Source organism: Bubalus bubalis, chromosome 18 (assembly GCF_019923935.1).
Source record: "Bubalus bubalis isolate 160015118507 breed Murrah chromosome 18, NDDB_SH_1, whole genome shotgun sequence".
Classification (NCBI taxonomy): Eukaryota; Metazoa; Chordata; class Mammalia; order Artiodactyla; family Bovidae; genus Bubalus; species Bubalus bubalis.
The window spans coordinates 64949079-64975727 of NC_059174.1; the positions used below are offsets into that span (position 1 = coordinate 64949079).

General features: G+C 43.4%; 2 protein-coding genes across 4 annotated transcripts in view; both read right to left on the bottom strand.

Annotated features, from left to right (window-relative positions):
• LOC102409997 (zinc finger protein 883) overlaps positions 1–6011 on the bottom strand; it is a 45124-nt gene extending 39113 nt beyond the window's left edge. Inside the window, exons 1-3 of one of the 3 annotated variants that reach the window (XM_045163399.1) lie at positions 1460–6011; positions 1055–1159; positions 213–339 (exon numbers count right to left, since the gene is read on the bottom strand). In XM_045163399.1, coding sequence (XP_045019334.1) covers positions 213–312 — 100 coding nt within the window. In that variant the 5' untranslated portion in view covers positions 313–339; positions 1055–1159; positions 1460–6011. The remainder of the gene's footprint in view (positions 1–212; positions 340–1054; positions 1160–1459) is intronic. The other 2 variants (XM_045163398.1, XM_045163400.1) reach the window with 2 other exon arrangements.
• A 216-nt stretch (positions 6012–6227) lies between these two features.
• On the bottom strand, positions 6228–13395 carry LOC102409673 (zinc finger protein 211). Its single transcript, XM_006067238.4, has 3 exons — positions 12664–13395; positions 11402–11528; positions 6228–7948 (listed from the first exon to the last, which is right to left on the bottom strand). Exons 1-3 carry the CDS (start codon positions 12694–12696, stop codon positions 6477–6479), a joined length of 1632 nt encoding a protein of 543 aa, XP_006067300.3. The 5' UTR covers positions 12697–13395; the 3' UTR covers positions 6228–6476.
• Between the last annotated feature and the right edge of the window lie 13254 nt (positions 13396–26649).

Here is a 26649-nt window from a genome sequence, read left to right on the forward strand (position 1 = left end):
AAGACTACTGACCCTGAATCCTCAGCTGTAATTTGGGGCTACAGGTGTTCGGCACTAAGGAGTAGGGATGCACTCTCCGTAGACACACTAACCACAGCACATAACTCACCACTGTCAGAAGGCAGTGATGTGAGCAGTAAAGAGCTGTTCTTGGGGGAAAGGAGAAAGACAGAGCCTGGCTCAGAGGATAGAGGTGGGTGTGCAGGCCTTACCCAGCATGCATACAAGCGCAAAGTTCTCCAGCATGACATCCAGGTACAGCTGTATCTGAGCCTCATCAAGAAGACACCATTCCTCCCAGGAGAAGTACATGGCCACATCCTCAAAGGTCACACTGCCCTGGTATAACACGAACAAATAAAACCATGAACAGTCTCACTCCTGAAAAGCCACGATCTATTTTGCCACATATCTCCCAGCCCAGTAAGATGTAACCCCCTAGAAACAACGGGAAGCAAATCTCCCTCCTCTGATCTGAACTTTCCATTGCCTCCAGAATACACAGGCAGTCATTTGAAGCTGAAATCCTGCTCTTCCCTGCTGCTTATTCCCACCAGAAAATAAGGAGACCTGCACTTACCTAAACCAGCTCAGTTTCACCTCAAAGCACTTCCATGGACTGACACGGGTTCCAGGAGTAATGTGCCATACTTCCTCCATAGAACAGGCCTGCACTGAATAACCCAGGCATGGGGTTCCCAAGGTCCCCAAACCAAAAAACTGGTAGGATGGCAGGTAAAGAGCCCCCAAGACCTTACTCAAATACAGAGAATTAGCGCCTGGGAGTGATAACAAGGGAGGGACTGGAACAACTTCCATTTACTAAAAGTGCTTCTGCAGCCCTGGGAATCTGCGGGAACACGAAGGCCACGGAGGAGAGTGACCAGGGCGATGCTCCAGGGACTCAGGACATGCCAGGGCCACTGCCTGGTACCAGGGCCAGGGAGCCTCAGCTGACTGGCTAACCTCTCCTCCGTGACTCCATCGTCAGTGCTACCCTTTACCAGATGCTACCGTGAAAAAGCCACAACTTCCCTCTGCTCAAAGTACTCACCACCCCCTACAGACTTTTCTTCCACTGAACAGTCTTTGGAGAACTTCTAAAAGCTCGACTAGATCGTGTCCTTCCTTTGCTCAAAGCTCCACGGCTCCCAAGGCCCTAAGAAGAAAGGTACAATACAACTTCTCATCTAGTACTCGAGCTGCAGCCTGGCCTCAAACTTAGGTCCTCACAGAAACAGGATGGACTATAGATTCCCCCAACGATCCTGCTTCAGCTGCATCCAAGCCTCACCCACACATTACACTTGTCTTCAGAAATAAGGACACCACCTCCGAAGGCCTGCATGTTCTGAACCAGGGGCCTGAGATAAAGCGACCTGAGCAGGCTTCTAACTCTGGGCATCAGTATTTCAGTAAGGAAATGGGCAGGGGAGAACCCGGAGCACGAAGCGTTTACCTGATGTGGGGCCGACAGCGCAGCCGCCGCCATCGTAGCCTGTGGGCGGAGCGACAACACTCGAACAACCGAGTCGGACTCGGCACGGTTATTCTCGGCCTACGGCGACGTCTGCAACCCTGCGTAGTACGGACAAAGCTTCCAACTACGCCTCAGCCCCTCATCTCCCTCTCCAACAACACACTCCGGAGTTTCTGCCTAGCTCCACAGTCTCAGTAGCGACCAAAATGTCAGCCACCAAAACACCGGAAGTCCGACTACCGGATGTTCCGCCTCTAGGAAATGCATCGCCTTTGGATTTTCATTGGCTGAAGGCCTCAGCGCAAAATCTTCTGGGTAATGTAGTGCCAAAGCCTCGAGCAATTGCACCCCACTCTGGAAGCCCCAAGAAAAAAGGCCCAGCGGCACCACGAGGATCGCAGAGAAATCACCTGAGGTGGAGGAGAGTGGTTCCACAATTCTAAAGAGGATGGGGGCTCCATGAGAGAACGGAAATAGGGTGCTTCAGAGCATTTTAATCCTTTAATGCTACTGATCACTGAAGTATTATAGACTTAATCTCAGACTTCTTGAAGCCAACCCTATTTGACATCCGTTGGTAACTGGAAGTAAACATACATTATCCTATTGCTCTTGAAATGCATGCAGCTTGAAGTGTTGAAGTCATTTAAGAAAAAAGTCTACAATAGCCTGAATGGGAATGCAGAAAGTTGATATTTAACAGGCTTGATGAAGCCTAACAAGAGATAAAGGCAACTTAGCAAGTATAACTCCCATATTGATACCTAATCAAACACCTATTTCCTATGCTTACTATTTGATTTCTATGGCAACATTGAACTCAATCTTTCATCCATATTGTAACAAGCCCAGAACTTTGGGCATCCATCTCACATGCCTGTCCCAACATCTCTCTGGAGTGTTTGTGTGTTTCTCTGGCCCTGGGTCTGCAATTCCCACTGTATTTTCCCAACAAGGTCTTCTTTCTCATTTCCCTTTGTGCTGTGGTACATGAATTTGTAGATCCAGGCCGCAATGAAGGGTGGTCAGCATTCAAACTCTGTCACACTGTGTCCCCTGTTGGGCTAACATGCAGCAATATTTAGAATACTTTCATGTGCAATAAAGTTACTGGAGTTACATAAGGGATCTCTTAGTTTACAAATGCATTCTAAGAAGTTATGTATTCAATGACATACCTGGGATTATAAATTTGAAAAACACAGAAGTACATGATGCTACAAAAACAAAAAAAAATGTGCATGATAAGATAGATGCTATAACATAGGGGAAGGACCCAATAGTCATTCCATTTATATAAACATTTGAAAATAGTCTCACAAAAGCGGTGGGTTGCACTCAAGGCTCAGTGGTAAAGAACCCACCTGCCAATGCAAGAGACGCAGATTCGATTGATCCCTGGTCTAGAAAGATCCCACATAGCCCCAGAGCAACTAAGCCCATGCACCACTACTAGTAAGCCTGCGCTCTAGAGCCTGGGAACAATGACCAAAGCCCATGACCTAGAGCCGGTAGTGTGCAACAAGAGAAACCACCACTCTCCGCAACTAGAGAAAAGACTGCACAGGAATAAATATCTAGCACGGTCAAAAATAAGTAAGTAAATACAATTATATATTTTAAAAAGTAGAATATGTTCTTGCATCAGTAATTTTAATGCTGAGGATGAATTAAAAATGGTAGGAGGACACTGCTTCAAGGGGTGTACAAAACGCACATGTTAAATAAGTAAAATTTATTTTAAGTCAACTATACATCCATGAAATGTTTAAAACAAATATCCAAAACCTATCATTTTATAAGCATTCAAGTAATGTAAAATTCTTAAAATTATATGTAGAAATACTGAACTTGTAAAGGGGGGAAGTACACAATGGTGGGCTACTGGCAAAGGTCCCCAACTCCAGGTTAAGTGACATTATGCTGGCAATCTGACACTGTTTATGGGAGTATTTACACCCACAGAAATCGGCAAACATTATAAAATAGGCCTTAACTTACTTTGTAACTTAATGTCTGCACTTAAGACTGAAGTAGCATATGTTAAAAATTCAGATTTATCTTAAATGTGCATAATGTATCTGGTCATTACATCATGCATACTAAAGAAATTGAGGAAAACCTGAGAACATATTCTTTCAGTATTCCAAATTCTGTGCAGACGTCATTGACATTACTGGCTAATGGGTGAACTCTCACAGATGTCTTTCTTGTTTACCTGCTCTCCTATTCATCAAAAAAAGAGAAAATGGGGAAATAAAAGAAGACAAAAGATAAGAACCAAACAACATAGGTAAAGAGATATTAAGAAACAACACTCAACCTCAAGAATCCTGACAAATGCAATTAAATTATGATTTCACACTGCTGTTACATGGTCATCATTGGAGGTATCAGCATGCATCCAGTCTTAGATTTTAACATAAGGTTCAAATTTGGGGTCATATGGTAGCTTTATTCCTAGTTTTTAAGAAATCTACATACTGTTCTCCATAATGTTTTTATCAATTTCCACTCTCACCATATACCCTGAGAAAACCGTAATTCAAAAACATATGTGTTCCAATGTTCACTGCAGCAATATTAAAATAGCTAGGACATGGAAGGAACCAAGATGCTCACTGACAGATGAATGGATAAAGAAGTTGCGGTATAGAGTATTAGGCAGCCATAAAAAGTAATCCATGTGTCAGTTCTAGTGAGGTGGATGAACTTAAAAGCCCATTATACAAAGTCAAAAAAGGACAACAAATTATAGTTTACTTATGCACACATATGGAATCTAGAAACACGGTACTGATTAACTTATTTGCAAGGAGAGAACAGAAATACAGACATAGAGAAGAGATTTATGGACACAGCAGGTGAAGGAGAGGGTGAGAGGAATTCAGAGTATCATTGAAATATATAACTACCATGTGTAAAATAGCTAGTGAGAAGTTGCTGTGTAACACAGGGAGCTCAACTCAGTGCTCTCTGACAACCTAGAGAGGTGGGATGGAGTGGTGGGGGTGGGGGGGGTGGTCAAGAGGAAGGGTACATATGTATACTTATGGCTGATTCATGTCATTGTATGAAAGAAACCAACATACTGTAAAGAAAGTTTCTAAACAAAAATATTTTTTTAGAAATGTCCGTCAACTGTGCTTCCTAATGATGGGGGAGGGGGGGCAAGTTCTTACTGATTAACAATCATTACTGGGCAACTTCCATTTTTCAAAGTGAGTGGGGGTAGGAGGAGCAGTGACAGGACACGCAGAGGTTAAGAGGAAGAACGTTGGAGACCAGGCTATGTGAGGACCACAGAGGATACTTAGTTCTTCAGTGTTCCTCACATTGCCTAGAACATGAGTGGGTCAACTGCATAATGGGACAACAGGCACATCCTGAAGTGGTGAAGCCAGTGTAAAATGCAGTGACCCAACGAGTGAGTCTGGAGTCTCTGGCTTAGTGTTGCTGTCCTGTGAAGAACTTCCCAAGGGGACAGTGTTTGCAAGAATTGTGCATAGGTGGAAATGAAGCTGGAACCCCTGGTGGCGATGCAGCCATCAGGTGTGCATAGTTCTTGGTCGGAACACAGGAGACTCCCTGCTCTGAGCAGCAGAAAAGCCACCAGCGTATATGTGCAGTGAAGAGGAACCACTCTCATGAAAGAGAGAGCCCTTATGAAAAGCCCTCTACCTCTCTGAGATGGACGCCCCTTCCTTCTCAAATAGCAATAATAAAAACTGAATCACAGCACTGGTTTGGTTGAGTAGCTAAATGGAACAATCTACAGGAAAGTCATCAATGTTGGTTTTCAGAAAAATGATAATCAGCGTGAGGCTAGGGTATAAGCAGGGCTCATCAGGCAGGGGATGAGGGGTGCAGAAATGTTAGGACGGACAAGGTGTTATCTCAGTATCCAAACCTGGAGGGAGCAGGAGGGGGTAAAATGACCAGACTCCCTAAATCTTGAAACAGGTAACCTGGAATTAAATCCCAGATCCGTATCCATTGCAAAGAGATCACAAACATGATACAGCATCTCTGTGCTTCAGTTTCCTCTAGAAAGTGTCCGTTTGTGGCATAGGTATGTCCCACCTTCTTACTATCTCAAATCCCTCAATTTCACTGCCAGCCGTATTGTGATACCCATAAAGCCTTTTCTCTAGTGTGAGCTACTTGATGGCTAATCAAGTGGCACTTTCAGGAAAATGATTGACCACATTCCTTGCACTCCAAAGGGTTTTCTCTAGTGTGGATTTTCCTAAAGGAACTCAGTTGGTGGGCTTGGTTAAAGGATGTCCTATATTCACTGCACATATACAGTGTTTCTCTTCTGTGACTGCCCTGATGATAATGGAAGCCAGACAGAATATATAAGACTCACCACATACATTACACTAATAAGGCCTTTCTAAAGCATGAATGGAGAAGGCAATGGCACCCCACTCCATTACTCTTGCCTGGAAAATCCCATGGATGGAGAAGCCTGGTAGGCTGCAGTCCGTGGGGTCGCTAAGAGTCGGGCACGCCTGAGTGACTTCACTTTCACTTTTCACTTTCATGCATTGGAGAAGGAAATGGCAACCCACTCCAGTATTCTTGCCTGGAGAATCCCAGGGACGGAGGAGCCTGGTGAGCTGCCGTCTATGGGGTCGCACAGAGTCGGACATGACTCAAGTGACTTAGCAGCAGCAGCAAAGTATGAATTCTCTGATGTCCAGTGAAACAGTACTTACAGGTAAAAGATTTATCATATTTCTTGTACTGATAAGGCTTTTCTCCACTATGGATTTTGCTATGGGTACTGAGGTACTTCCTTCAGCTAAAGGATTTCCAACATTCGGTGCAGGTGTAAGGCCTTTCTCCACCGTGAACTCTGTGATGTACAATTATGTTCCAGTTTTGGAAAAAAGATTTATTATATTCATTGCACTCAAAAGACTTTTCTCCAGTGTGGATTTTCCTATGGATATGTGGAAGTTGTCTCTGGCTAAAGGATTACCAACATTTAAGCCCTTTCAGAAGTGTGAACTCTCTGATGACGATGAAGGCCTGACCTATCAGTAAAACATTTCCCACATTCTCTGCACTCATAAGGCTTTTCTCCACTGTGAACCCTCTGATGCCGATGAAGACGTGACCTATCAATAAAACATTTTCCACATTCAATGCACTCATAAGGTCTTTCTCCACTGTGAACACTCTGATGATTCTGGAGGCCTCTCTTAACAATAAAAGATTTCCCACATTCACTGCACTGATAGGGCCTTTCTCCGCTGTGAACTCTCTGATGGTACCGGAGACCACTTGAAAAAATAAAACATTTCCCACATTCACTGCACTCATAGGGCCTTTCTCCACTGTGAACTCTCTGATGATACTGAAGACCTCGCTTATCAATGTAACATTTCCCACATTCACTGCATTCATAAGGCCTTTCTCCAGAATGAACTCGCTGATGATAATGGAGGTCAGATTTAGCGATAAAAGATTTCCCACATTCACTGCACCCATAGGGCCTCTCGCCACTGTGAACTCTCTGATGATACTGGAGGCCACGCAGAGCAACAAAAGACTTTCCACATTCACTGCACTCATAAGGCCGTTCGCCAGTGTGAACTCTCTGATGGTCAATTAACCTCCCCTTTTGGATGAAAGATTTACCACATTCCCTGCATTTATAAGGCTTTTCTCCAGTGTGGATTTTTCTATGGATTCTGAGGTACCTCCTTTGGCTAAATGACTTTCCACATTCAGGACAGGCATATAGTGTTCCTCCAGAGTTAAATCTCTGACCTGCAAGGAAGCCAGATTTGTGGGCAAAAAATTTTCCAGAATGGCTGCATTCATAAGACCTTTCTCTGGCATGAACTTCCTCGTGCTGAATAAGGCTATTTCTTTGGATGCGGGCTTCCCTACATTTGCTGAACTCACAAAATCCTTCACCAGTGAGGGCTTCTTCATCCTGAACAAGTATGTCTGTGGGGTTGGAGACTATCTTGTCTTCTCCCCAGCTCTGATGACTTTTTCCACTGTGAAAAACAGCATCATACTCCTTACTGTTGTTTCGTGGCATCCTGGTATTAGTGGCTTGTTTCTGAACTCCTATGTTGGCCAGGAAGTCATTCCCAATCTCCATGCTGGTAGACAGATTCCTTGCTGCATGGATCGTACAGCTTTTCAAATATGCAGATCTTCCCATATGACACTGGCAGAATTTCACTCCAGTGTGCTGCTGAACATTGGCAGTAAAATAGAATTGTTTTCCACATGTCCCACACGTGTATTCTTTCTGCTCCCTATTTGTTCCTTGCTCTTCAGCTAAATGTAAAATGTCTCTCAAGACTGGGACACATATCTTACAGGGCTGGGTATTCTCAGGAGACAATTCTGCCCTGAGAGTCCTAATCTGTGATGCTCCCTCTGCAGATACATTCTGTTCAGAACATGTCTCTGCATGCTGGACTCCATGACAAGAACCTGAAAACAAACAGTTTGACTTTATTGGAGGGAATAACATCATTACAACTGTACATCTGATACATGAAAGAGGCAGTCCATGGAATCATGTTCAGGACATGAACTGGGATTAAACTGAAGAAGCGGTTGGTCTCACTATGCCCAGGACACAAGGACTGGATGTGGCTCTCCCAGCCAAGTGGTTAAGACACTGCACTGCTAATGCAGGGAGTGCAAGTTCAATCCCTGGCCATGGAACTAAGATCCTACATGTCTCACAGCCAAAAAAAAAGAGGAAAAGATTTAAAAAAAAAAAAGTTACTATATTAATATCCAAGCTGACTTAACATAAACAAAGTCATCAGGGATAAAGAGAATTACACAATGATAAAGGGATCAATTTTTCAGATTTCAAAATAATCCTTAACATTTATGTGCCTAACAACAGAATATTTAAATGTGAGGCAAAACAGACCTACAAGTAGAAACAGATATAATAGTTGAAGACTTCATTCAAAACTGCTCTACCAGAAATGACCAGATTCAGCAAACAGAAAATCTGTAAAGATGCTGTTCAACTGAAAAGTACCATCATCAATCAACTGGATGTAAGGACACCTAAAGACTACTAGTATACTCCATCCAAAATCAGCACAATAGTCTATTCATGCTGACATATAACATTCACAAGATAGACCACATCCTAGGTCAGAAAACACCTTAACAAATTTGAAACAACTGAAATCATACAATGTCTTTTCTCAGAGCGCAGCGGAATTATAACAAAAATCAGTAACACAGTTGGGAAGATCCACTGGAAAAGGGAAAGGTTACCCACTCCAGTATTCTGGCCTGGAGAATTCCATGGACTGTATAGTCCATGGGGCTGCAAAGAGTTGGACATGACTGAGAGACAAAAAAAAAAAAATAAGTAACACAAAGATAGCTGAAAAAAAAAATCCCCAAATTTTGAGAATTAAACTATACACTTTCAAATAAAACATGGGTCAAAGAAGAAGTCCCAAAAAAGAAATCTTAAGAAAACTTTTAGTTAGAACTGGACATGGAACAACAGACTGGTTCTAAATAGGAAAAGGAGTACGTCAAGGCTGTATATTGTCACCCTGCTTATTTCACTTATATGCAGAGTACATCATGAGAAACGCTGGGCTGGAAGAAGCACAAGCTGGAATCAAGATTGCCGGGAGAAATATCAATAACCTCAGATATGCAGATGACACCACCCTTATGGCAGAAAGCAAAGAAGAACTACAGAGCCTCTTGATGAGAGTGAAAGAGGAGAGTGAAAAAGTTGGCTTAAAGCTCAACATTCAGAAAACTAAGATCACGGCACCTGGTCCTATCATTTCATGGCAAACAGATGGGGAAACAGTGGCTGACTTTATTTTTCCAAAATCACTGCAGATGGTGACTGCAGCCATGAAATTAAAACACGCTTACTTCTTAGAAGGGAAGTTATGATCAACCTAGACAGCATATTCAAAAGCAGAGACATTACTTTGCCAACAAAGGTCCATCTAGTCAAGGCTATGGTTTTTCCAGTAGTCATGTATGGATGAGAGAGTTGGACTATAAAGAAAGCTGAGCACTGAAGAATTAATGCTTTTGAACTGTAGTGTTGGAGAAGACTCTTGAGAGTCCCTTGGACTGCAAGGAGATCCAACCAGTCCATCCTAAAGGAGATCAGTCCTGTGTGTTCATTGGAAGGACTGATATTGAAGCTGAAACTCCAATACTTTGGCCACCTGATGTGAAGAGTTGACTCATTTGAAAAGACCCTGATGCTGGGAAAGATTGAGGCCAGGAGGAGAAGGGGACGACAGAGGATGAGATGGTATCACCAACTCAATGGACATGAGTCTGGGTAAACTCCAGGAGTTGGTGATGGACAGAGAGGCCTAGCGTGCTGCAATTCATGGGGTCGCAAAGAGTTGGACACGACTGAGCGACTGAACTGAACTGAAGAAAACTTTTTTTAAGTATTTTCAAATAAACACAACACTTCTCAAAATAAGTGAAAGCAGTGTTTATAAGGCAATTTATAGCATTGAATGAACATATTGCAAAAGGAGACCTAAAATCAATTATCTGTGCTTTTACCTTATGAAACTACTATATAGAAAAATCAACAAAGCTCCAAAAAACCTTGTTATTTAAAATGGCCAATAATATAAAAAGGATCCTAGTCAGTCTGTGAAAATGAGGCAGTACACAAATTAATAATATCAAAAAAGAAAGAAAAGGGGAAAAAAATGAAAGAGAAGGGACATCCTTGGTGGTCCATTGGCTAAGACTCCTAACTCTCAAAGCAAGGGGTCCAGATTCCATCCCTGGTCGGGGAACTAGATACCACATGCTGCATCTAAGAGTTCACATGCCTCAACTAAAAGATCTACATGCTATGAAATATCAGTAAATTGAATCAAAAACTGTAAAAAAAAAAAAAAATTACATACCATGATCAACTGGGATTATTGCAAGGTACACAAGGATAATGTAACATTCAAAAATCAACAAACAGAATCCATATCAAGAATTCCCTGGAAGTCCAGTGGTTAAGAACCTACCTGCAGGGGATACAGGTAAGATCCCTGGTCCAGGAAGATTCCATATGCCACAGGGCAACTAAACTCTCAGGCCACAAGTACTGAACCAACCTGTAAACCTTGCTCACCACAACTAGAGAAAATCCTCCCAGCAACAAAGACCCAATGCAACCAAAAAATTAAAAAAAAAAAAAAAATTCTAAAAACAAAACAAAAGCAACCAAAAAAGACAACCTAAAAACTGGGAGAAAATATTTGCAAATGATGTAAGTCAGAAAGAGAAAGACAAATACCATTTGATTTCACTTCTTTATGGAATCTGAAATATGATACTACATATCTACATATAAACACACAGAAAACAGAAACAGACTCAGGAATAGAGAACAAACTTGTGTCTGCCAAGTGGGAGGGAGGTAAGTGAGGGAAGGATTGGGAGTATAGGATTGGCAGATGCAAACTAGTAAACATAGCATGGATAAACAAGGTCTTGATGTCATATTACAGGAAATTATATTCAGTACCTGTGATAAACCGTAAGGGAAATGAATAAGGAATATATATATATATATCTGTGTGTATGTGTGTGTATTAAAAAAACTTAGTAGCTATGCTGTGCAGCAAAAATTAACATAAAATTGAGAACTGAACAGAATATTTTAATAAAATTATAAAAACAAAAAAATGAAAAGACTACTGACCCTGAATCCTCAGCTGCAAATTTGGGGATACAGGTGTTCTGGCACTGAGATTGCACTCTTCCTAGCTACACTAACCACAGACATAACTCAGCATTTTGAGAAAGTAGTGCCCATGGTCCATATGTAAGAAGGACATACCTACCCCAGGGGAAAAGGAAAAAGGCAGAGCCTAGCTCAGAGGAGCGAGGCGGGTGTGTAGGCCTTACCCAGCATGCACACAAGTGCAAAGTTCTCCAGCATGACATCAAGGTACAGGCGTATTTGAACCTCATCAAGAAGACACCATTCATTCCAGGAGAAGTACACAGCCACATCCTCAAAGGTCACACTGCCCTGGTACAATAGGGACAAATAAAACAATGAACAAACTCACTCCCAAAAAAACCACCATCCAACTTCTTCGCACATCTCCCCCACTGCCCAGTCAGATGGGGCCTCCTGAAACCTGGAGTTAAAAAAAAAACCTCCCTCCTTTGATCTGACCTTCCCATTGGCTCCAGAAAACACGGGTAGTCCTTTCAAGCCAAAATCCTGCTCTTCCCTACTGTTTATTCCCACCAGGAGAAAAAAACAAAAAACAAACCTGCACTTACCTAAACCAGTTCAGCCTCACATTAAAAGTGACCAGTTCCACACTTCCTTCCATTGATGATGGAAAATAGGAACCACGTCAACAGACCCCAACCTGCATTCAGGACCCTGAACATGGAGTTCTCCAGGGTTCCCAAACCAAGGGTCTGGGTGAATGGCAGGTGAAGAGCCTTAAGACCCTTCTCAAATACAAAGAATGCGTGCATGGGCTTGAGAATAATTGAGGGACAGGGACAACCTCCATTTACCAAAAGTGCTTCTGCAGACCTGGGAATCTGTGGGAACGGGCAGACCATGGAGGAAGGTGACCTGGGTGATGTTCCAGGGGCTCAAACTTTCCCAGGACTTCTGCCTGGGACCAGAGCCCTGGTAATGGCACGGTGGCTGGCTAAGGTCTCCTTCGTGACTCCATCCTCAGTACTACCTCTTTATGAGTTGTGAGCAAGGAAAAGCCAGAAATTCCCTCTGCCTCAAATTAATCATCACAAACCAACAGACTTTTCTTTCACTAAACAGTTTCGAAGCCTAATTTTAAAAACCCAAATTCAGATGACGTCCCTCCTGTGCTCAAAACTCTTCACCGCTTCCAGAAGGTCTAAGCAGGAAATTACAACCTCTCATTTGCCACTCCAGGTGAAGCCTGCCCGCAAACGTTGTTCCTCACAGAAGCTGGACGGGCCTCAGGTTCCCCAACATTCCTGCTTCAGTTGCATCTCAAAGCCTCACTCACACATGACACAGGTCCTCGGAAATAAGGACACCACCCCTGAAGGCCGCCTGTCGTGGAAGAGGGCCCTGGGATAAAGCGACCTGAGCAGGCGCTCTCGCACGGGGCATTCAGATTTTGACGGGAAAGGGGGCAGGGCGGAACGTTTACCTGAGGCGGCACCCGCAGCGAAGCCGCCGCCATCCGAGCCTGTGGGCGGGGCGGAGCTGCCAAAGGAGAGCGACCAGGTCGGTTTCCGTACGATAACTCGCCGCAGGTGACCTCCCCGACACTAAGAACAGACCCTGTGCAGCGTGCACGAAGACTCCGCTTCCGCCTTAGGCCCCTCACTGCCCATCACTCGTGAGCTTATCACCAGCCCCACGGTCTCAACAACAAACAAAACGTCGAAATAGACGCGCCGGAAGTCACACTGCCGGATCCAGGAAATGCGCATCTTCTGAATTTTCAAGGGCTCAGCCCACTCCAGTGTTCTTGCCTGGAGAATCCCGGGGACGGGGCAGCCTGGTAAGCTGCCGTCTATGGGGTCGCACAGCGTCGGACACGACTGAAGCGACGTAGCAGCTGCCTCACCTTAGCGCAAGTCCTTCTGGGTAATGTAGTGCCAGGGCCTCAAGGAATGGCGCCACACTGGAAGTGCAAGGAGGAAAGCCAAGCAGCACCGCGAGGAGCGCGGGGAAATCACGTGTCGGGGGCCTCCGTCCTCGTTAAAGAGATGGGGAGTCGATGACGAAATAGAGGGGGGTGCTTCAGAGAATTTAAGTCTTTAATGATACTGATCACTGAAGTGTAGTGATAATGTAGCTGACAGCCATTGGTAACTGCAAGTAAGAAAACATTATCTTATTGCTCTTGAAATGCATGCAACCTGAAGTGCTCCAGTCATCTGTAAATTATGGTCAGGGAAAAGAAAAAAAGACTACCGGATTCTGACTGGGAATGTTGAAAGTTGATACTGGGCAGGCCTGCTACAGCTGAACAAGAGAGAAAACACTTATTTTGGTCCCCCAGAAAAGGCTGTCGTGCCTGCATAGTCAGTGATGGTGTGCAACTAAGTGAGAAACAATGATGGATAATCAGGACACCCAAAACGGCTGTATTCTTCCTCTTTGTACATCCCCTGCCCCACCAGTCTGATTCACCTATCCCCTACTCATCTGCCTAAACTTTCACTTAATAATAAAGCCTCATATGTCAATACCTACCTTCTTGCTCTAGCCCCAGTAGTCCTTGTTTTTGTCATTAGATAGTAACTACTTCACATTGAGTTTCTCAGAGACTGTAAGTGGCCTGCTTTTTTCCTGGTTTCCCTGTCAACTGACGAGCCAACCTCACCTCAATTCCCTCTAAAGCAAGTAACCTCCCTATCCTCCCCAGTAAAAAAAAAAAAAAAAAAAAAAGCCTACCGCCACATCCTGCCTACTGTGTCTGACCACGGTGATGTGTCTCTCCTGGACCTTGTGATGTCTTTGTCCTTGTCTCTAGGCTCTTTGTTTGCTATTCAGGCTAAGCGATTATTAATATGTTATCCTGACTTTAAGACTAGACCCCTTTATCTCTCACAGCTGATCAGTGTCTCCAGTTTCTGCCACTCCAGCCCTGCCTGGCACAGTTCCACAGGGAGGAGGCAGGGCCAGGGTGGTTTCTCTGTAGGTATGCTGGGGTGGGTAAACTGTGGCTAAGCAGCTGTCAGAAATGTGGGCTGCTCCTCATGTACCCATGGAGTAACTGCAAACAATCGCCACCTCAGCCCAACCTGGGCTCTGCCCTGGGACTTGCCTTTGCACCCCCAAATCGAGTCCTTACCCTGGTCTTGACTGCACCAGATCCAGCAACATGTTGGGGCATGCAGTCAGTGGAGCCAGAGCATGTCTTCTCCTTGGCTGGGGTGTATGTGAACCTGCTCACTGGAAACCAGCAGCTGATAAAGCAGACCTCACTCTGCCAGGCTCAAGGGCCAGGAGTGAGCAAGCAAACTCCTACTAAACAGGGTTCAGGCTCCTGCAACTTTTCTATCTGTCCCACTGTGCCTCCAACCAGTCCACCACATAGAACCTAGGACTGGGATATTCTGTTTCTTGAACTGCTCACAATCCAGATGCCATGATGTTACAAACACACACACACAAAATATATGATATGATAAATGATCTCACAAAGGGGTAGGACGCAATAGTCATTCATTTATATAAACATTTGAAAATAGTCATCACAAAAGTAGTGGGCTTCCCTCGTGGCTCAGTGGTAAAGACTGCACCTGCCAATGCAGGAGACAAGGGTTCAATCCTTGGTCCAGGAAATACCACAGGTCACAACTACTGAGCCTATGGTCTAGAGCCTGGGAACCAAAACTACTAAGCACATATGCAAAAACTATTGAAGCCCTAGTGCCCTAGAGCCCTGCTCTAGCACACTGCAATGAGATGCCCGTGCACCACAACTAGAGAGTACCCCTCACTCTCCACAACCAGAAAAAAGCCTGTGCAACAATGAAGACCCAGCACCATCAAAAATAAATAAAATTATATATTTTCAAAAGTGGGATATGCTCTTACATCAGTAATTTTAATGTTGAGGATAAATTAAAATGGCAGGAAGAAACTGGTTTGAGGGGTATACACAAAGTATCAGAAGATTGGCATTTACTTATTAAATACATAAAATTTAAGTCTACTGCACAACCATAAAGTGATTTTAAAATATGCAAAACCTGTCACCATATGATCATTCAACTATGGCAGCATTCTTGAAAGTTATTTTTGGCTACTGAACCTGTAAGAGGGGAAAGTATACAGTGGTGCAGTACTGGCTATGTTTCCCAACTCCGTGTTCAGTGACATCATGTTCGCGATCCGACATTGGCTATGGAAGTATTTACACTCACGGAAATTGGCGAACACTATAATATAAAAAAGGATTTACTTTGTAACTGAATGTCTGCACTTAAGATTGAGGTAGCTTATGTTAATAGTATACATTTATCTTAAATGTGTATAATGTATTTGATTATTGCATTATGCATAGTAAAGAAATTGAGGAAAACATGAGAACATGTTCTCTCAGTATTCCAAATTCAAATTCCATGCAGGAAACACTCACATTATTGAAGAATAAGTGAAATATCACAGATATCTTTGTTGTTTCCCTGCTCTCCTATTTGTCACAAAAAGGGAAAATGGGGAAATCCCACAAAATAAAAGTAGGCCAAAAGATAGGAACAGAAAGATACCCAAACAAGACACACAGGAAAAGAGACATTAAAAACCAGCAACACTCAACATCAAAAATCCTGAGAAATGCAATTAAAATCATAATGATTTCATACTGCTATCTTACAGTCTTCATTGGAGGTGTCAGCATGCATTCAGTATTAGAGCTTAAGATAGGCTGGATTTCTGGGTCATATGGTAGTTGTTAGCTTTTTAAGAAATCTCCATTCTGTTCTGCATAATGATGATATCCATGTATATTCCCACCATAGACCCTGAGAAAACCGTAATTCAAAAAGAAACATGGACCCCAGTGTTCATTGCATACTATTTACAATAGCTAGGACATGGATGCAAACTATATGTCCACTGACAGATGAATGGATAAAGAAGTTGTGGTACGTGTATACAATGGAATATTACTCAGCCGTAATAAGGAATCAATTCGAATCAGTTCTAGTGAGGTGGATGAACCTAGAGCCCGTTATACAGAGTGAAGTCAGGGAAAAAATGTCATATATTAATGCATATAATGTATACATGTATATACATTAATGCATATACATATACATTAATGTCATATATTAATGCATATACAGGAATAGAGACACAGACAGAAATTTATGGCAACACTGGAGGAAGGAGAGGATATGAAAAATGGAGCAAGTAGGACTGAAACACCCTCTACCATACATAAAACAGATAGCTATTGGGAAAGTTCTGCATAGAACTGGGGGCTCAACCCAGTGCTTTGTGACAATTTAGAGGGGTGGAACTGGGTGTGCGGATGGGATGCAGATTCAAGAGGGAGGGGACATATTTATACTTGTGGATGATTCACATTGTTGTATGGCAGAACCTGCAAAACATTGTAAAGCGATTATCCTCCAATTAAAAGTAAATATTAAAAATAAAGAAAAAAAATAGCTTGATCTAGTGTGGGTCCCAAAAATGGGTAGGCAAGTACTTGTTGCTTAACAATCATTTGGTGACTTGCATTCTTACATTTATGGAAGGGTGTGGGGTTGGGAGGAGCAGTGAGAAGATCAGTAAAGAGGACAGGAGGAAGAACCTGGGAACCAGTCCATGTGAGAACCACAGTGGATGCTCTTATTCCTTCATTGTCCCTCACATTAACTAGAACCATCAGTGGGTCAACTAAATAATGGAGTAATAGGGACATGCTAATCAAACCAGTCAATCTTAAAAGAATCAGTCCTGAATATTCATTGGAAGGACTGATGCTGAACCTTAAGTTCTAATACTCTGGCCACCTGATGTGAAGAGCCAAATCATTAGAAAAGACTCTGATGCTGGGAAAGATTGAAGGCAGGAGGAGAAGGGGATGACAGAGGACAAGATGATTGGATGACATCACCAACTTAATGGACATGAGTTTGAGCAAGCTCAAGGAGATGGTGGACAGGGAAGCCTGGTGTGCTGCAGTCCATGGGTCACAAAGAGTTGGACATGACTGAGAGACTAATCAGCAACAACTAGGAATATGCTGAAGTCTGTATATGAAGATGGAAAGGACCTTAGAAACCAAACATTGCATATGGTGGTGAAGAAGTCTGGGCTGATACCAATGACCCAGTCTGGAATGCCTGGCTGAGTGCTGCTGTCCCTGTGAGGAACTTCCCAAGCAGGAGGGTGACATGCTTGGGTGGAAATGAAGCTGGAGTCTCTGGTGGTAAGGCAGGAAGTTGTGTATGATTCATGGTCAGGACACAGGAGACAGAGTCCTTGCGCTGAGGGGTAGAAGTCAGTGTATACATGCAGTGTAGAGGAACCACTCTCATGAAAGGTCTGGCAGTAGTAAGCACTTGTGTAAGTCCCTCACAGCATTGGTTTGGCTATGGTATAGGCAGGGCTTATGGGGTGGGGGGTGGGAGTGCTGAAGTGTTAAGATGGAGGTGTTCTTTTAGTCCCCAAACTTAGCGGTGGGGAGAGGCAGCAGAGGAGTGAAATGACCAGACTCCTCAAATCCTGAACCAGGCAACACTGAATCCCAGATCCATATCCATTGTGCCAAGATCGCCAAGATCACAAACAGATGATTCTGTGTCTCTGTGCTTCCTCTCTAGAAAGGGTCCATTTGATGCAGAGATTCTTTGCACCTTCTAACAACCAGTCCATCCTAAAGGACATCAGTCCTGGGTGTTCATTGGAAGGACTGATGTTGAAGCTGAAATTCCAATACTTTGGCCACCTGATGCGAAGAGCTGACTCATTGGAAAAGACCTTGATGCTGGGAAAGATTGAGGGCAGGAGGAGAAGGGGATGACAGAGGATGAGATGGTTGGATGGCATCACCGACTCAATGGACACGGGTTTGGGTGAACTCCAGGAGTTGGTGATGGACAGGGAGGCCTGGAGTGCTGCGATTCATGGAGTCACAAAGAGCAGGACACGACTGAGTGACTGAACTGAACTGAACAGCCTTAAACTCCTTCAAAGTCACAGCCAGCCATATTTGGGACATTCATAAGGTTCTTTCTCCAATGTGAAATCTCTGATGAACAAAGAGACTGGATTTACTAATAAAAGATTTCCTGCATTCACTGCATTCATAAGGCCTTTCTCCAGTGTGAACTCTCTGATGACAATGAAGATTTGAACTACCAATAAGACATTTCCCACATTCACTGCACTCGTAAATTTCTTCAAGATGGATTTTCCTATGGAAACTGAGGTGGTGGATTTGGTAAAGGATGTCCTAAATTCTCCAGGCTTATATAGCCTTTCTCCCCTGTAAATGCCCTGATGATAATGAAAACCAGGCAGAAAAGTGTATGATTTCCCACATACTTTACACTCATAAGGCCTTTCTCCAGTATGAGTTCTCTGATGTTCAATGAAAGAGTACTTACTGGAAAAGATTTATCATATTTCTTGAACTGATATGGCTTTTCTGCAGTGTGGATTTTCCTATGGTTACTGAGCTCCCAGCTTTGGTAAAATGTGCTTCAACTAAAAGATACTAAGTGTCACAACTAAGACCTAGCACAGCCAAATAAAAAAATATATATTTTTTTTAATGTGGGTCTGCCCATATCATATTGGCAGGATTTCTCCCCAACATGCTGCTTCTGGTGCTGCTGAATGTTGGCAGTGAAACAGAATTGTTTCCCACATACACATACAGCAGTTTTCTGCCTGCTGTTTGTTCCTTGTTTTTCAGCCAAATGCAAAATGTCTCTCAAGACTAGAATGCACATCTTACAAAGCTGGACCTTCTCAGGAGACAAACCTGTGCTGGATGTCCTCATCTGTGAGACTCCTTCTGCAATTCACTCTGTTCAAAAGGTGTCTCCTTATCCTGAACTTCATGCCAAGAACCTGAAAACAAAGAAGTGGTAAAGAAGTCCTTGTTGACTTTTTTGGATGGAGGGATGGCATCACAAATCCATGTCGGACACGTGAAAGAACCACTGCCCAGGAGTATGTTCGGAAATAGGCTTGGAGACAAATTGAGGAAGCGCCTGCAAGAATCGTAGGCTGCAGTGAAACTGGGAAAACTGGGAAGTAGTAGAAATGACAAATTGGCAAAAGGTCAAGAATAGACAAAGATGAGAGAAATGATTTGTAGCCACTGACAATGGCACCATGACGCTTGTCCAAAGGAAGAAAGTCATTCTTTCTGGTATGACTTGAACACAGACCTGATATCAAGCCCTCACCCAGCTGCCGTTTATTTCCCCAGGGTACCTCTGAGCACTTTATGTTGAGACCAGAATGATGTCCATACCATGAAGCCCCAAGGACTCTCCATTGCAAGCTGAAAGGCTACATAGGACACAAACGATACAACTTCTAACTCAGTCAAGATGGGTGAATGGTAACACTGGCCCAGAGGAACTCAGTAACACAATATACGGCATTTAAATATTACATTAAAAAAATCCAGTGGATCCAGGGAAAGGGATGGACAGTGGATAGAATTTAGGAATTTTAGGAATCTATCTCCACCAAAACGTATTAATAATTGTACTGCTGCTGCTAAGTCGCTTCAGTCGTGTCTGACTCTGTGCGACCCCAGAGACGGCGGCCCACCAGTCTCCCCCATCCCTGGGATTCTCCAGGCAAGAACACTGGAGTGGGTTGCCATTTCCTTCTCCAATGCATGAAAGTGAAAAGTGAAAGTGAAGTTGCTCAGTCGTATCCGGCTCCTAGCGACCCCATGGACTGCAGCCTACCAGGCTCCTCCGTCCATGGGATTTTCCAGGCGAGAGTACTGGAGTGGGTTGCCATTGCCTTCTCCGAATAATTGTACTAATAGAGTCTAATTTATCTAACACTTTTGCAACTATGGAGCCTACTGAATATCTGCAGTGTCCCACGAAACAGAGTTTGAAGAGATAAAGATTCACAACCAGAATCAGATATCACATGGAGGTTAAGATGATCACATTGGGAATATAAAATAATTATGAATAAGCTAATTAACCTCTGCTAAAGAATAAAGAAAACAGCATACAATACCAGAAGGACCATGTAAGTTGAGAAATGAGAATTCTAACAGAGGACCAAAAAACAAAGCTACAGTCAAGTACACTGTAACTGAAATGAAGAAGGACTGTGATGCACATATTATTCATAGGCTGAACACAACTGAGAAAAGGATATTTAAGCTTGATTTTCTCTTAGTAGAAACTTCCAAAATTAAAAAGCAAACAACAACAACAAAAAACATGACAGAAAATAAAATGAAAAACAGCAGAACATTCAAGACCTGTGGGAAAACTGCAAAAGGTTTAACATACACATACAGAAACATGTCAAAGAGAAAAAGAAAAAAGAACAGAAGAAATTATTGAGGCAATAATGATGAAGAAATTTTAATCAAATTAATGTTAGATACCAACCCATAGATCCACAAAGCTCACAAACCACCAGACAGATTGAAAAAAAAAAAAAAAAAAACCAACTACAGGTAAGTATATCACATTCAAATGCAGGAAATAAAAAAGAATCCTCAAGGAAGCCACAGGAATAAATGGCTTTTAGAGAAGCAACAAAAATAATGACATTTGAATTCTCCTCAGAAATCAGGCAAATAAGAATGGAATGGAGTTAAAATATTTAAAGTACAGTGGGTGTGGTGATTATGATGGGGTTTGGGGGGGTGGACATCCCCAATCTAGAGTTTAATATCCATAACATTAATCTTTAAGAGTGATGGTGAAATACTTTCTTAGACACAGAAAAATTGTGGGAATATAGTAAAGGAAATCCTTTAGACAGATGAAAAATGACATCAATTAAAAATCTGGGTTTCAGACTTCCCTGGTGGTCCAATGGCTAAGACTCCATGTTCCCAATGCAAGGGGCCTGGGGTCAATCCCTGCCTGGTCAGGGAACTAGATCCCACATATTTCAACTAAGACCCTGCGCAGCCAAAATAAATAAAAATAAATACTTAAAAAAAAAAATCTGGGTCTCATAGAGAAAGTAAGAGCCTCAGAGAATTAAAAAATTTCACTGACATATAACTGCAATGGAACACTGTATATCTTCAAACTGTATAACATGATTTGATCTTGGCTTCCCTGGTGGCTCAGATGGTAAAGAATCTGCCTGCAATGCAAGAGACCTGGGTTCAATCCCTAAGTCAGGAAGATCTACTGGAGAAGGGAATGGCTACCTACTCCAGTATTCTTGCCTGGAGAATTCCATGGACAGAGGAGCCTGGCAGGCTACTGTCCTTCGGGTCACAAAGAGTTGGACACAACTGAGGGACTAAGCACTGCATATATACTGCACTAACTAACAAATTAACTTTAGTTACCAGAGTTACAACTTTTTTCCCATGATGACAACTTTTAAGAACCACTCTCTTAGAAACTTCTGAATATACAGTATAGTTTTTGGACTTTCCTGGCGGTCCAGTGGTTAGGACTCTACACTTACACTACAGAGGATGAGGATTCGATCCTTTGTCAGGGAACTAGATCCCACAAGCAACCCATCTAAATGAATAATTAATTAATTAAATATAAGATACAGTTTTGTTAATGAGTCATCATGCTGTGCATTACATTAAAAAATGCATTCATCTTATAAGTAGAAATATATAATTTCTCACGCCCTTCACTTATTTTATCAATGGACCTTCCCCCTCTTTGGCAAGCATCAATTGTTAGTCTGTATCTAAGTTTGGTGTTGTTGATATTATTTTAAATATTCAACATGTTAGAATAATCATGCTGCTACTGCTGCTAAGTCGCTTCAGTCGTGTCCGACTCTATGCGACCCCATAGACGGCAGCCCACCAAGCTCCCCCGTCCCTGGGATTCTCCAGGCAAGAACACTGGAGTGGGTTGCCATTGCCTTCTCCAATGCATGAAAGTGAAAAGTGAAAGTGAAGTTGCTCAGTCGTATTCGACTCTTAGCGACCCCATGGACTGCAGCCTACCAGGCTCCTCCATCCATGGGATTTTCCAGGCAAGAATACTGGAGTGGGGTGCCATTGCCTTCTCCTAGAATAATCATACAGTACAATTAATCCTGGATCTAACTGGGTTAGAACTGCTTGGATCCACTGATATATGGATTTTTTTTAACATGGATATTTTTCAATAAATACAGATGACTATAGGATCTATACTTGGAAGAATCATAAATGCAAAAACTTCAGAATCGGAGAGCTGACTATGGGACTTTAGCATCCAATGATTTCAGTATAGGCAGGGGCTCCTGGAGCCAATCCTCTGTGAAAGCAGAGGGACAATTGAGAAAAATAATAAAAAGGAAGAGCGAAAGCAATTAGGAGTTTTAAAAATTATAAGGTATTCAAATCACCCAGGAAGCCACAGAGTGTTACATGATAGTGGATTTCAGTTCAGTTGCTCAGTTGTGTTTAATGTAACTGGATATATGGACACCTATAGACTACTAGTTTACTCCATCCAAAAACAACACGTAGTCCTCTCATGCTGCCATATATAACATTCACAAGACAGACCACATCCTAACCCAGAAAACGTACCTTTAACAACTTTGAAACAACAGAAATCATAGAATGTCTTTTCTCAGAGCACAGAGGAATTAACACTAGAAATCAGTAACACAAAGATAGCTGGAAAAAAATCCCAAAATACTGAGAATTAAACAATATACTTTCAAATAAAACATGAGTCAAAGAGACATTCCCCAAAGAAGAAATTTTGAGATAAATTTTTAAGTATTTCAACACTTCAAAATACATGAATACAGTGAAAGCAGTGTTGATAAGGCAATTTATCTATTTTTTTTCTTCTTTTTTCTCAATATATATATAATTTAACCACTGGACCAGCAGTGAATTCCCAAAAACATTGTAAGTACAGTTGACTTACAATGTTTCAAGCATGCAGCAAGATGATTCAGTTATAGATATATACATACATTATTTTTGCAATTATTTTCCATTATAAGTTATTATAAGCTATTGACTATAGTTCCCTGTGCTATACAGTAAACCTTAGTCACTTGTTGCATATCTATTTTTTAAATTAGAAATCTAGCATTCCAGCAATTTATAGCACTGAATGCAGATATCAGAAAAGATCCAAAATCAATTAGCTGTGCTTCTACCTTATGAAATCACAATAGGAGAAAACTAAATCCAAAGGAAGAAGAAAAAAAAAATACTTAAAAATCAACACAGAAAAATCAACAAAGCCTCCCAAAAGTTGGTTCTTTAATATGACTGACAAAATTAAAAAATTCTATTCACTGTAAACATGAAAACAAGACAGGATGCAAACTACTAATGAAGAAGGAATTCACAGGGCCTGGACTCCATCTTAGGCCTGTTCATGCTGATCATGCTTGGCCACCTTTCCAATGGACTCTGAACTCTGTGTTTAGTGCCTATGGAAACAACAACAGAAGGATAAGACCCCCCTCCAGACAGGGGAACCTTGAAGATCGTATCTAGGTTACTCATCGCCTAAGAGAAAACATGCACTAATCACCCCTTCCTCCAGACAGGCCATAAATTTTTCTGTATCTATCAGAGTGTAACCTCAGGTTTATTGATTATTGGCTAAATTGTTTGAGCACATGAGCACATAGCACGTGAATGATGGGGTTATTGGGATTGTATTTTCCTTGGTTTATGTAAGTCTCAAGGAATTTGGAGTGGTGGGTTCAGACAAGTACACATGGGGTATAAAAGATTTTCACAAATGCTGGTCGGGGTCCTTGGCTAAGAGGAGACTCTGCCTTGGGCCCGCCGGTGTAATAAACTGCACTCCACTATCTGCATTGTCCTTCTGAGTGAGTTTCTTTCCCGGAATGCGTGGCTACAACATTTGGTGCTTGGGCTGGGAAACTCCTCACTTTGAGAAGACAGGTCTCATTTGAGGCCACCCTGAGGCTTTGTGGCTTGAATCTCCTAGAGGAGGGAAGGCCCCTCGCCCCCCAGAAGAATTCAGCCTTTCAACGCCCGGTTTCTTCTCTTTGGCAGGTAGTGAAAGGCATCAAGGGAACTGAGCGCTCAGGTGAGGAGGAACCCACCTGGCAGGGTGGAAGATGGGGCCTGATCACCCCCCTGGGAGGGACTAGAAGGGGCACGGACCCACAGGGGCCTGGAATAGGCAGGAAGCAGCGATCGCTTGGTACACAGGTCAACGAGCGTGCTACGGTTTAGGAAGGAAATTTGTGAAGGTCATCTAGGAGTTGTGTCCACGCTGTCTCAGGGACAATTATTACCAGCGATCGCCAGGGGATTTTTAGGATAGGAAACTGGTCCTTGTATGCTCGTATTCTGCCCTCCCCCAGGAGGTGTCCCGTCTGCTGTGAAATCCTTGACCCCCTCGGAATTGTTAGGCTACAAGGAGGGGGATACATAAGTGAGTATGAATTGGCTTTCCCAGAGATGGCCTGGGACATGGGATATTTAACCCATCTGTGTTTACATCCGCACCTGATCAAGCCCACCAAGGCAGAACGGACTTTAAGGGAGAAACAGTCTTGGACTACGTGGTGGTGTTCTGGTTCGGCTGTCCTGACCGGCAGGTGAAGGCATGCCTATCCCCCTTCTCCTTCTGGGATCTGGCAGGTAAGGCCCTTCTCACCCCAATTAGGAAGGAGGCAGAATGGCAATTTAAGTGTCATTGAGTGGAAATATCGGAAGTGCATAGGGTACTGAGAACTTCGTAGACAGAACGAAAAGGAAAAGTAGAAGAAGGTCTGTGAAGGTAAGCAAGATGGGAGGAAGTGAATCTAAGGCAACTGTATTGGAGCGCATGATTAAAAATTTAAAGAAGGGATTAGGAGGAGACTACGGGGTAAAGATGAAGCCTAACCGCTTCCACATACTCTGTGAGGTCGAATGGCCCCCTATGGGAGTAGGATGGACGCCAGAGAACACCATGAACTTAAAAATAGTGGAAGCAGCCTATACAGGAGTCACAGGAGAGCCAGGACACTTGGATCAATATCCATATATTGACTCATGGCTAGGGTTAGCTCAAGACCCTCCTACTTGGACAAGGTTCTGTATCCAGAAGGGAAAGGGAAAAATATTAATGGCACAAAAATTGACTGATAATAAAAAAGGAAATTCTACAGGATTTGGACGGGGACGACCTGATCCCTTCCCCATACTGGATAATGATGCGCCTGCCTTTCAGTGCTCCACCAGGACCGGAGGCCGCCTTAATGCCCAATCCAGGGCCAGGTGAAGTCCTGCAGCAGCCGCTGCTCCTCTGCCAGCTCTCCCCGAGGTCGTAGAGCCGCCACCTCGGCAGGCTCCGATCCCAGTGACAGAAGCCTCTGGCCAACACTTCCAGGATCCGGCTCCAGCCAAACCGCCCAAGCTATACCCGCCTCTCCCGGTGAGTACTGACAAGAAGAGGAGGGAGAAGTTGGAATTAAGCAGAGACTGCGCTCTGCCAGAGAGCCTGAGGGAACGAAAGAGAACACACAAGAGATTTGCATTGCTAGCTGCTGCTTTGGGAAAGTCTATCTCGGGCCCTCCCGAAAACCTCCTCTGCCCCAGGGACAGGACGGTCCTTCAACCGATCCCAACGGAGGTCTTGGGTCTCGTTACAGCCAAACCAGTGTGCCTGGTGCCAAGCTTTTGGCCACTGGAAGAATGAATGCCCTAAGGCAAGGAAGGAAGAGGAAGCTCCCGCAGTTGTGGGGCTTGCTCACTTGGAAATTAAATAGGGCTGCCAGAGGTCAGAGATATCAGGTCCCCAAGAATCCATGGCAACCTTAAAAGTGGGGGACCGAAACATTGACTTCATGGTGGATACAGGAGCAGAACTGTCGGTAGTAACAAAACCTGCGGCACCACTGTCCAAAAAGACTACCGCTGTAACTGGGGCATCGGGAGAAGACATGATTAAATCTTTTTGCCAGCCCAGAAAATGTCAGATGGGGGTGGGGGGGACACCAAGTGATTCATGAATTCCTCTACATTCCTGAGTGCCCAGTACCCCTGTTGGGAAGAGACTTGCTCTCCAAACTAGGAGTACAAGTGACTTTCTCCCCTGAGGAGAGGCCCACCTTCCAGATGGACACTATGACTTATTTGCTCTCTCTCTCAATATCACCCCAAGATAAGTGGAGGTTGCATGAGCCTCTGAAGGAAGAACTGGTGGACCGGAAGAGCATAAGAGCGAGCTAATTCAATTATTCCCTGAGGTCTAGGCGGAAGACAATCCCCACCTCCTCCCTCCAGGCTGGCTAAACATCAAGCCCCAGTGATAATAGAAATCAAACCAGGCACCATCCCTGTTAGAAAATGCCAGAACCCGATACCGATAGAGGCCTGGGCCAGCATACTGCCCCACATCAATAGATTGAAACAAGCGGGCATTCTATTAGAGCCAGTCGTCTTGGAATATGCTGATCCTGCCAGTCAAAAAGGAAGGAGGACAGGACTAGAGGCCTGTACAGGATCTCAGGCTAGTCAACCAGGCTACTGTGA

What these genes read in the sequence shown, in the direction of transcription:
- LOC102409673 (XM_006067238.4), bottom strand. Translation starts at nt 12,696, where the DNA reads ATGGCGGCGGCTTCGCTGCGGGTGCCGCCTCAG. An exon ending in CGCTGCGGGTGCCGCCTCAG is followed by an intron (nt 11,529 to 12,663) that starts GTAAACGTTCCG and finishes CTATTGTACCAG; the next exon opens with GGCAGTGTGACCTTTGAGGA. An exon ending in TGCACTTGTGTGCATGCTGG is followed by an intron (nt 7,949 to 11,401) that starts GTAAGGCCTACA and finishes GTTTGTTTTCAG; the next exon opens with GTTCTTGTCATGGAGTCCAG.